The 12306-nt window shown below is 32.7% G+C and overlaps 1 protein-coding gene across 12 annotated transcripts in view; it reads left to right on the top strand.

Annotated features, from left to right (window-relative positions):
- The window catches only part of LOC133203731 (tyrosine-protein phosphatase non-receptor type 12-like), a 34763-nt gene that overhangs the window by 14008 nt on the left and 8449 nt on the right, over positions 1-12306 (top strand). For 4 of the 12 annotated variants that reach the window (XM_061339501.1, XM_061339499.1, XM_061339504.1 and 1 more), the window contains exons 10-15: positions 985-1027; positions 1305-2417; positions 2711-2730; positions 2874-2985; positions 3817-3864; positions 4795-4839. In XM_061339501.1, the coding sequence (XP_061195485.1) occupies positions 985-1027; positions 1305-2417; positions 2711-2730; positions 2874-2985; positions 3817-3864; positions 4795-4839 (1381 nt within the window). Of the gene's footprint in view, positions 1-984; positions 1028-1304; positions 2418-2710; positions 2731-2873; positions 2986-3816; positions 3865-4121; positions 4143-4794; positions 4840-12306 lie in introns of all 12 variants that reach the window. The other 8 variants (XM_061339502.1, XM_061339505.1, XM_061339508.1 and 5 more) reach the window with 4 other exon arrangements.

The raw sequence follows: 12306 nt of genomic DNA on the forward strand, positions 1-12306 counted from the left end.
TGTAGACATGTTTTGTGTATAGATTTTCTTTAAATCTATTCATTAATAAATTTTCAAGCTTTGTAGAAATAATATTATCTGTATTTACTTATGCACTTAAAATTATTAGATAAATTTGTTTAAATTTCAAAAATTGTGACATCAAAGTTTTATTATACATTAATTCTGTGATTAGAATTTTATTCCAAACTTTGAAGCCAAGAAAGTAAGTCGTGATTAGGGGTGTTTGTTAACCCTGTACAAAGGTCTTTATAATAAGGTCAGGGTCACAAGGTACAGTAGGGAAAACTTTGGAAAGGAGGTATTTTGGGTGTTAATTTTGCTGAAGGTTGCTTTTGACTAAAGAGCATGTCTTGATCTAAAATGGGTAATTTGGAAAAGGTCAAGTTGAGAGGTTTCAAAAATCTTCGCTATAACTTTGAAATGGATGGACATTGGAGGATTATACTTGGCAAAAGTTTGTGACCTGATGATGTTTAATAACAAACTGAGGTCTTTAAGAATTTTATATTATGGAACCTTTAAGAAATGCTCTGTCATGATTCTTAGCCAAAGTTGTTTAGACAAGGTCACATAGATCAGCTGCATCTTTCGAACCCTTGTTTTGGCCATGACATTTTATTGCTAGCTAGAATATGGAATGTCACACTTTCATACTCGACACAAAGGTTGTTTCTGACCGGAAGTGTCACATCCTTATATTTAAGCATGATTAAAGCCACATGATTGCAGTATTATTTTTTGTGGCTGAGTTTTTTTTTAATATTAGATAATTTCAGGTATGCCCCTTCGGAGGTCTAGTCCAGTTAAGATTTTTCTAATTCTGATTATTATATTTTGGTAACATGACCTATTAATTTTTTTATACTTAATGGCTTACATCTTATTTGATTCATACAATCTACCTGTCTCTATATAAAAGTATAAGTATTATGTAGGTAGAATGAATATGTGCATATTTTTGATTTCATTGTTGTTTTGAAGGATGAGTATTATAATGTGGAGCTAGATGGCCACACAGATCCGAGTGAGTTCTTACACAGTTTACTAAGTGTGAAACTAAAATAAACTGGACATTTTTCTAACAAAAATTAAATAGAATATGTAAAACAAAAGTAACAATCAAAAAACAAAATAAGTCTAAATTGGGAATGAATATTATGGATTTAAAAGTCAGTTGTCAAAAGATAAAAAAACAGATAAGTTTTTTGATTGCAGACAAAATCCTGTACAACACAGAAATTACCCGTTAAATGATAGAACTTTATTTACAGTAATATCCATACAAAAATTGTATTCTTCAGATAGGGAGGTGGACCCTTATGAAATGGTTGGAATGAACCAGAATCAAGCTGCCTTTACAGTCAGTGAGTCACCCAGACCATCAAACGTAGTATCCATTTTAGAAAGGGACGCCTTACAGACAGTAGACATGTACTCAACACCAGAAGCTTTTGAAGAGGCACTGCAGGACCTAAAGAAAGCTGCAGAGTCTGCACCTCGGAGGACCTCCTATCCAAAACCAGAACTTAAACCCAAACCAGTGTTTATACCAGAATCAAAAGAAGGGGTCACCCCAACTGGGTATGAAAACATTTGTGATGATGGAAAATATGAAAACATGAACAAATCAGACCATCTTACATTCCACCATGAAGAAAAAAGTCCCAAAATTCCTAGAAAAGACAAACCAGTTCTAATTCCTAAACCGGAAGAACCTTTAAAGACTGTTGGTTCAGGTCCCGTTTTTGTAGATTCTAGGAAATCTGGACCTCAATTTGCTAATAATAAACCATCTGGCCCAGTATTTCACCAGTCCCTTACCTCCAAAACAGGCCCTCAGTTTGAGGTGTCTTCCAACAATGGTAATTCTTTTCCACCACCAGTTAGTTCTAGGGCAGTTCCCCAGTTTGAATCCCCCGCCAACAGAAAATCTGATCATCAAGAATCCAATCATGCTAAATCAGGGCCTCAAATTTCACAGCAGCCCATGGGGCCAGTGTTTGATAGTTCTGATCCCAGCAAACCTAAAGTCACTCACAGACAAACAAGCTCAGGACCCAAAAACAAGACTGTGATAACAGTTAGCAGTAATCCCAGAATTTCTTACGTTAATAATGAAATAATGGAAGGAAAAACCAAAAGTGCTGTTAATCCTTCACGAAACTCAAATGGCTTACCACTAGCAAATGATGAATTATATGATAAAGCCAAACCTGTCCCTGATAGTCCCACAAGGAGTTCTCAAGAACCTGCTGTATATTCTCAAGTCAACAAAACAGACACATTTTCTAGAAGTTTTGGACCAACTATGAATCGTTTTGAAAGTACGTATGAGACAATCACAGGCGAGAGTTACTCGAAAAGAAGCAGCGACTCTAAGATCGGGGCATCGATGAAAAGTAATATTTATTCAGGTGCGTAGTTTCTTATAGAGATTAGATAATTAAACCACTGAAAAGAGTACTAATTTATTATTAAAAAAAATAAGTGACAAAAAAAAGAGAATATTCTATAAGAAATGAAATTGGTTTTGTGAAATAAAGAAGTACATGTTGTGCAAAGAAGGTAAAAATTCAGAATCAAGAATTTTAGACAATCAATTAGGAAAATGTGTGATAAAATTGATTATCTTTAATCAGGATTTAGAAGAATTAATCCATGAAGCTTATAGAAAATTCTAAATCAATATGTTTCTCTTCTCTTTCAGAGGTAGACCCTAGAAGTATGGTAAGCAACAACCATTATTCTTATGTATTACTATATGGAGGGAAATTTTCACCCCTGTATATTTTTCGCCCCTTTGTTGGATTTCTTTAATATATAGAATTATGGGGATTCATTGTTTTACGAGATTTTTTTTCTTGATACAGGACTCCAGCAGTGCCCCGCCCATTCCAAACAGGGGTTACAAAGAAGACGAACCAAAGGCCCAGCTACCCTCTCATACCATTCACGGACTCACTACATTAGAGAGGAAATCTGGTAAGGTCATTTATTAAAAAAAAAAAATTTACATCCTCTTTGTATTTCATAGTTTTTTTTATATAATTTATTATATATATGTGTCCTGCTATAACATTCATCACTATGTATGTAACCTGTGTTGTAGTCTTGTAGTATCTATAGTGCTTGTAATGAGTAAAAATAAAGATTACAATCAATTCACCATTGATGATTTTATAGGAGGATGTCACGACTGGGAGTTGTGAGACATTGTGCACAAACTGTATATAACATTTCTAATAAGTCCGCAAGATAACTTATGTAAAAAAAAAAAAACTATGTAGTCCATCCAGCCCATGAAATATTTTTCTTTAATAGATTTTCAAATTTGCTCGTTGCCATTCTATATTTGTTATGAAATGTTTTGTACAGTTCAGGTTTTTAAAATCCTTAGATATTGATTAAGATAAATGAGTTGAATTCAGTCTACAATGACTGAGATATATAAAACAAGGCATTCCCAGTTAATTTGTTTATATAAAATTTTGATTTCAAGTTTGTGGTAAGTTAAAAAGCATGATACCCTATTAAATGTATATTAGTATTAAAATGTGTGTGACCTTTCTTGTTAGCAGGGAAACTCACCTTATTGTATATACATGTATTTATTTGTGTACTATATTATAATAGCGAATGGAATGTATTTATTTATTTATAATATATAATGAAAAAAATTAAATCTCAAAAAACATTAATTAAATGCTTGTTTAAATACTAACACAAAGTATGGCCTGAATTAACACAAAAACTCTGAAATATATTCTACCGAGACTCAGTCGAAATAAATGTATCAATCTGTGTCCTTTGTAGTGAAGTACAATGAAAAAGTTACATACACAACCCAATCAAATGATGCACGTATGTTTTTTCTTATACCCAAGCACTTCTTTTTCATTGCATTCAAATATTGCTATAAAACATTTTTTGAAATACTAAATTTCATCAATGCGGCGCTTATTTTGATGTTTTCAGGTGACAAGAAATTGACATCTTATTCATGTATCTCTCACACAGTACATAGTACACACTGATGGGCAATAACTTTGGTTGCTGAAGCAGTGTTAAAATTGAACTTTGTTAATATTCACGCAGTACTTACATTAATAATACTCTAGGTCTTAGCAGGAGAAGAACGAGTAAGTTTTGACCTTGAATGTCTTCCTGAAAGCATGCTTCATGTGGTCACACGAATAAATGAGACATAGTGTTGTTTGCTTGCCCAAAAAGGTGTTTTTTAAAACAGCTTAGAAATGCTAGTATGAACACTTAGCCACAAACGGAAAGATATAGATGATGTTAAAGTGACATGTATGTTAACTGCTTGTTAAAAATCCTTGTTTTTTGCAATGCCATTGCCAGATGTTAACACACTTGTGACAAAGCTCTTTAAGATTTCACTGTCAATTTTGCTACTTTGAGACTCGTCATCAATTAATTTTTATGTTTATTTTTAATCATAGATTTCTTCTCAGATAATTTAGATTCTGTTACAAGTATATTGCGTTTCCCAAGTGAGGGACTGAGTGCAGGATTCATATTTCGTAAAAAAAAAAGATGACTGAATTTTAAATTTAAGAACAAATAGTATAAATGTAGTAATTTTCCAACTTGGAGACCCTCTCCATTCAAGCTATTTTCATGATAAAAAGGTTTACAGCTATCCATACAAAGATTATTGCTTTTGGAAAAAGATGTAAAACAAATGTAGGGAGTAGATTTACATGTGTATAAATTTATGAGTAAAAATTATCATTACATATGGTGAATGACACAATTATCTTTTGTCAGACTATGTTGAAATAGACATGGATTATAATGTCCTCACCAAGAGAGGTACCAGTATATTCAATACAGCTTAAAAATTTGCTGTTAAAAAAATAAGTTCTGCATAATGTAGCTTGCAATACATTTATGCTTATTGATTTTTTTGCTGGAGCTCAAATCAATGCTGCTTTAGGGTGCTTTGTATATATTATATATGTGATATATAAATCACAATTTTTTTTAAGGCCGTAGATCTATAAATACAAGTAGATAAAATGAAGATTTAATATTTTTTTCAATTAGAAATAGTCAAGAATTACTCAAGTAGAGACCTGCATTTTTTTACTGTTTCCTTAAAGCTTGTAGTAAATTTGATAATGTGGAAATAAAATGACATGCACATGACACTTAACAGTTGTATCACTTTCCAATCTTACCTTCACTGTGTTTCTGTTGACAAAATTCAAATTTCAGTATCTCTGTCCTAAATATAATTTTCTGATTGCACTCTCTTTTCTTGAACACAAACAGAAAAAGCAAAACCACAAACTTAAGTTTTTTTATCATTTGTCTCGGTTAGAAAATGGAAGTAATATTTTCTGTTACTAACTGTTGATTTATACCTGCAGATTACGTTTTGATGAGATATGAATGTATATATATATATATATATATATATATATATATATATATATATATATATATATATATATATATATATATATATATATATATATATAATGTTCTTTGCTTTAAGCCCTCTCTTAAAATGCACTAACAGTTTTTGATCACTGTAAAGTAATTAACAGGATCCGGTTGTATCAATATTTAATGAATAATTAAAGCTTAATTAAACTGATCATTTTTAATGTGTCATTAAATTCCGTTGTATCAATGTTTTAATGAACGAATCGATGCATTAAAGCTTCATTAACTTCTCTAATTTTAATGAAGCCAAGAGGGCTTCTTTAAACGCTCATTAACAATGGCGGCCAACGTAATGTTTGGTCAGTTGGGTAGAAGAAGAGCGGATAAGGTTTTTAGAGAACGTTTTTCTGTACAAAACATGAGTGAAGAGGAAATTCGGAGGCTGTATCGATTTGGAAAGGAATCAATAAAACAAATCGTGGACTTACTTGACCCAGTAATCAGCCATAGGACTAGGAGGTCGCAGGCATTATCAACAGAATTACAGGTATATAACTGATAGAAAAAAAACTCACTTTGACATGTACTGTCCATACGAAAACAGTCAACAAACACCACAACCTCCCATTTCCCTTGTTTTTTTTTAGTTGATTACGTCACATATTGCGTCACCTTGGTGGCGGATCCCATATAGTACAAGAATAATTAATAATTATTATACATATTATACATGAACATGATTATACATACATACATCTCATATTATTTGAATAATCTTGTTTGATTATACACAGGTGAACTGTGACGACAAAATTCTTGAGTGATTCTAAAATATTAGAGTTATTCCCCTTTGTGCATATCATGTAAGCATGTCACAGGTGCTTGGAAACTGAAGATCCGCAATTATATGCTAGTATTATTTTTTTTAGGGGGGGGGGGGGTTCTATATATGTCCTTGAACATGTATAAAACACCAACCGACTGTGTCTGGGATATCAAAGGCCAGCCGAATGTAAAAATATTCCGTTTTAAAATCAAAATGCTGTGGCTGTTTTAAAATCACGTTTTGTGATACATTTAGTGGAGTCGTCGGTGGGCCGCGTTCTGTAGTATTTGAATCATTTGAATCATTTAAAATCTTTCATCTAAGATTAATTAGACAATTTACGTAATATCTTCATTGTATTCGCCATCATTATGGAAATATACCGCATTAATGAGGTTGATTTATTTATTCAATATTATGAAAAATGGAGAAGGCCCACATTAATAAAATCTGTAACATAAATTACTTAAAAAAATGAACTAATATACATGTATATGCATATACACTGTACTACATTTGTATGAAATCCACATGCTGGTTTTTGAGGTCAATACGATGATTTAGACACCTGAGGAATACAATATTCACCGAGCCCGAAAAAAACAGCAATAATTGTTTTATTATATGATTCAATGATAAAATTACACACACTCATTAAGCAATCCAGTACTAGCCGAACATAATGAGAGAAACAGGGTTAAAAACAACAGTTGTATTATTTTGGAATTTTTAATTCTAGTTTAGGTGCAATGTAAATAATATAAATGTCAGGCATATATATAGGATTGATTTTGAAAAAGGGGGAAAAAGTGACAACTTACCTAAAAAAATCTTTGACTAGCCAACCCTCCCAAGGAAAGGAATTCTCCTGACTCAAATTTTTATTCGGTGGGAGGTAGAGGTCCATAAAAGAGGGAGGGGCTTTCATTGAAATATTTTATCCTTAAAATTTAAATTAAAACTTTACATTCTCAAAATGAAGGGGGAGGCGCAGACTTCCTGCCCCCCCCCCCCCTAACCCAACCCTCACCCGAGAATCTATGTGCCTTAATGTTATGTTCATATGAGTGGAAGTCAGGTGCAAGTGAGATAACTTTCCAAAACTATTTGCATCAATTTGGAATTTCCCTAAATATTTTCGGTCCAGTGTAGAATGCATAATTCCTGATATTGACCTGGAAAGTCACGTGCAGGTCAATGTAATGTAGTATTTTTCTAACATTGTTGGATCTCAGCCAATCAGAGATGGGAATTATTCAATCATATATATATATATATATATATATATATATATATATATATATATATATATATATATATATTATATATATATATATATATATATATATATATATATATATATATATATATATATATATATATATATATATATTACATAAAAATATGCAATTTCTACAATGGTAATTTTAATTGTTAATATGATAGGTCTTCACCATTTTCAAAAAATTACATTTCAAAGTTATGCCTTTATTTGAAAAATATATAAATAAATAAAAACAAACTTTTGCCTAAAACCGACCCTATTTTTCATAAGCATAAAGTAGTAAATCCATTTTTTTCTTAGACCCATACCAAAATAAAGTAGTGTAAATTGGAATTTTCTTGGATATTATTTTACAAATAATTTTAACTTATTTTAATTTAACTTATCTAACATAATGCGTGTACACCTATGTATTTTTTCCGCAGAAAAGTAAACATGAAACCAATTTGCAGATTATAAATTGCGCATAAAAAAGTCTACAAATTTTAATTTTTTTTTTTCAAATTTAGATTCTGATTGCCTTGAGATTTTATGCCAGTGGAAGTTTTCTTCAAGTTCTTGGTGACACAACTGGGGTCGACAAGTCAACAGTCTCTCGAATCGTTCTGAAAGTGTCGCAGGCACTGGTATCTCTTGCGCCCAGATTTATTAAATGGCCAACAGACGAGGAGCTAACCAGCATCAAGAGTGATTTTTTTAAATTAGCAGGCTTTCCAGGTGTTATAGGCTGTATCGACGGCACTCATGTGAGGATCCAAGGACCGTCAGAGAATGAACCAGCATTTGTGAATAGGAAAGGTTACCACTCAATCAATGTTCAAGCTATCTGTGATAATGCTGGTATGTAAAAATGAGATTTGATATGAAATATATACTTCTTTTTACGTAAGCTAGCGAGAGATTATTTGTTATTGCATTTATATAATAATATAAAAATTGTTTTAATATCATTACATAGGATAAAAATTGAATATTAGTGAGTACTTTTTTAAGAACCGAAGCATATTATGATACAGTTATGATTGTGAGTTTTTCGGAAACATATTGTACAGTAAAAGTAACCCAAAATAACCTTGGAATAACCCCCCCCCCCCCAATCCTCCCTGGGAAACGCGCACCTCTCATGAGTTGGTCAGATAAAGATGATGGAGAGTACCTTGTTAAGATGTATGCAACCCTTCCTAGCTGTTTCGCGTTTGGATAGTCTTTTTTATTTTTTGTCTGATCAATATTATTTTTACTCGACATTTTTAGCACGACCCCTTGCCCCTTACAGTAAAATTCATGGATCCGCCCTAGCACTTGTAGTTATTGTGCCTTTTTGATACAGGTAAATTTACCAACATCGTGGCAAGATGGCCAGGTAGCACGCATGATAGCCACATATTTAACATGAGTGGAATAAAGCAAGATATTGAGCGGGACTTCCGCTCTATCAATGATGGCATCATATTGGGCGATAGTGGGTATGCCTGTAAACCATATCTTATGACACCATACCTCCGACCCTCCTCTCAGGCCGAGGAGCGCTTTAATACAGCGCATTCTAAAACACGCGTGACCATTGAGAGGACATTTGGCTGGTGGAAACGACGGTTCCACGTCCTTCATTCTGAAATCAGAATGAAGCCAGAGAGAGTGTGCACAATTATTGGTAAATATATAATTCGTTAATATACTGTCATTTATAATTAACCATGCGCCTGATACAGAGAGAAGGAAGCAATTCAGAGAGTAAAGATCATAAGTCAAAGGTCAAAGTATGCACAGGTGAAATTTCAGGGTTTGACATTAACTTTTATGAGTACTAGACCAGTCGGGCTACTTCCCATAATTTTTACTAGCCCTGACCGTAAAATCACTAGCCCTGACCAAACCTGCATTTTTTTTTCTTAAAATTGCTAATTTTAATGAGGTAATTTTGAAATTGTTTCAAACTAGCCAATTGAGCCGGGTTTATCAAGACATGCGAGTATTGTAAGCTTTAAAGATCATTCAACGAACTTTAATAATTTTTTCATCTTAAATATTAATAAATTAATTGCAGAATATATTTTTTCAGTAACTTTTTATACCATATTGATACTGAAGGACGCTAGTTTCTACCGCGGCTTGTCTATTACAGCCGTGGCTGAAAATAGCAATTGTGTCATACAGAGATTTTTTTTATAGAATGATATCTGTGTTTACAATCGCACAAATTAAGAAAAATTCTTAAAAAAGTTTATTGAATATTTATTTGAAAGACTGAAATGGGTTTTAACAGGTATTTTATTAACACGACCAATCGGTCTAGTTCACGTACATTTTACACGACCGGACCACTCATTTACTAGACTGAGTCGGTCGGACGTGCCTTAGTGTCAAACCCTGGAAATACTGAACCTTATCCTCTTTCATTTAAAAGTTATGAGCATATTAAAGTTTATGTTATAGTATAAGTGTATTTGTGACAGAGAGAAAAATTGACAGACGAATAAGATTACATGTACATCATAATCTTATATGAAATGCGTTTAAATATAGTTTGACAATGAAGTTTAAATCAAAAAATTAAAAACTTTACAATTTATGTATGCATTTGTTTCCATAACTACACTTTAGGTGCTTGTGCAGTTTTGCATAACCTGGCTATAATGTACAACGAGCCACCGATGGATGAAGATATAACTGTTAATGGAAATATACAAGGAAATTACAATGGACCCGAGGATGGAAAGAACATCAGGAATTACATCACACAACATTATTTCTAGATAGGACAGTACTTCATTGGCTAAATACTCCCATTCTACTGACGTAAATTTTATCTCTCTAAACAGAATTTTAAACAGGATTTTAAAATTTGAAGAACCTTCACTACAGAACAAGTTAAGGACCCTCTAGACTATACACTGATAATAATGTTTTTGGACACCAAGAATATTATATCGTATAAAGGTGTAAATACTGAGTTTTATTTTTATATCATTTTCAACACAGGGTAGTAGTCTAGCCATATACAACCAGGAAAAATGTTCAAAGCCTACGATGTATTGATTGAAAGAAATCACTGTCGATCGCGCACTAAATCGGGAAAATACATGAACATGAACACGAAGTCTTCAGTTAATTTATGAAATTGATGCTTAGAATTCTTTAAAAAAAAAAAAAGAACTATTTGATAACATGATTCATATATTTATTAATCTTCATTGGATAAATTTAACTCCAATCGCAATTTTTTATTCATTAATTGGTAATAAATTGTTTGCTCCTGTATCTTTTTCTTCTGTTCTACCAAAACTTCGTACTGCATTCTTGTAACATCTTCGGGCCTTATTCTTTTACGTTGACCTCGATCATTTGGAGTTCCCACTTTTTTTGACCTACAATGCACAAGGGTAAACTTTTACAGTTGTGATTGTGCATGCGGGATTGAAATTCAGCGTTAACGTATGTATGTAAAATTACCTTTTTATGATTAAGAGTAGCTTATGAAGATCTTACCAAACTAAATAAATCTATTATGTACTAGTTCATATACTGATACACGTCTATGCATTATAATGTACATTTGAAAAAATAAAATTAAAAAAAAATAATAAATTTTGGGTAATTTTATGATTAAACCATGAAATGGTGAGCAAGTTATTGTATTTTCTACGGTTGAACTGTTCATTTAAATTACTAATTTTCTAAGTTTTATTACATGCTTGACTCCACACATGTCTCCATGCTTGTGGCTGCAGTACTAGTTTTATTTTCTATGCTGGTTATTTCTTCCACCATCTGATCGGGCGAGCAATGAGTCTCCTGGATTGGTGTGACTTGTTCTGGCTGAAGTTTTAATTCATTTTGCTGGTGGTCAAGTGGAATCAGCAGATCAGTAAGAATTGAGACGGTATTTGGCGAGCCAATCAAATTGATGTTGCTTTCATCTTTGGTTACAAGTAAAAAAAAAAAAGAGATAATACTAGTACTACAGTATACCATAAAGGTTTTAGATTGACATCATTTCAAACCACCCTCATTGCCATGCGCAGACCTGGGGGGGGGGTTTCCAGACACCTTTGAAGTTCTTTGGAGGAGTCATACATGTATATATGAAGCTTGAGAAGCGAAGAAAAGACGCTCAAACAGCCCCCCCCTCCCCAACTTCATGTTAGATTTGCGTTCTAAATTTTAATTCAACAAAACAAATTAATTGAATTATAATGGGAGTAAAAATGAATTTGATGCCCGCATAAATTAATTTTTGCTCTTACCAATTCTAATCAAGTCAATCGTTGTCATTTGCACACCTGTGAAAACTACTGTAAGCAAAGGGAGAAAACTACTCCAATTTGTTTGTCTATACTGCCTGACCCTTTCAGAACCTCTTCGCAGATTTATATTACCGATACATGTTTACTATTACTTTACACAATATTTCTTATGACATATAGATGATTTTGCAACTTGATTCCGATGAACTTATATACCCCCCCCCCCCCCCAAAAAAAAAAATTAAAAAAAAATCAAACCCTTATTTATCAATCCTTGTATCTGGTCCATATAATATTTAATATAAGTAATTTGTATTTTATATTTCTTGCAAATTGAGAACTTTAACTTACCAGGTGCCTGAGTCTCGAATCCGGATAATCCATTAAAAGTTGGAGAATCTTTGTAGATATCAACGATCTTTTCGCTGACTGTCGAAAGAGGTTTTGCGCAGGGTCCTCCCCCTGTTTGTCTCTGTGAAAGTTTGTTGTAGCTGAATTCCTTTTTTGCCGTCTGATGCATATTGGTCCAT

The sequence above is a fragment of the Saccostrea echinata genome, unplaced genomic scaffold (assembly GCF_033153115.1).
Source record: "Saccostrea echinata isolate AGI-Se365-2 ecotype Australia unplaced genomic scaffold, CSIRO_AGI_Sech_v1 ptg000051l, whole genome shotgun sequence".
Lineage (NCBI taxonomy): Eukaryota > Metazoa > Mollusca > Bivalvia > Ostreida > Ostreidae > Saccostrea > Saccostrea echinata.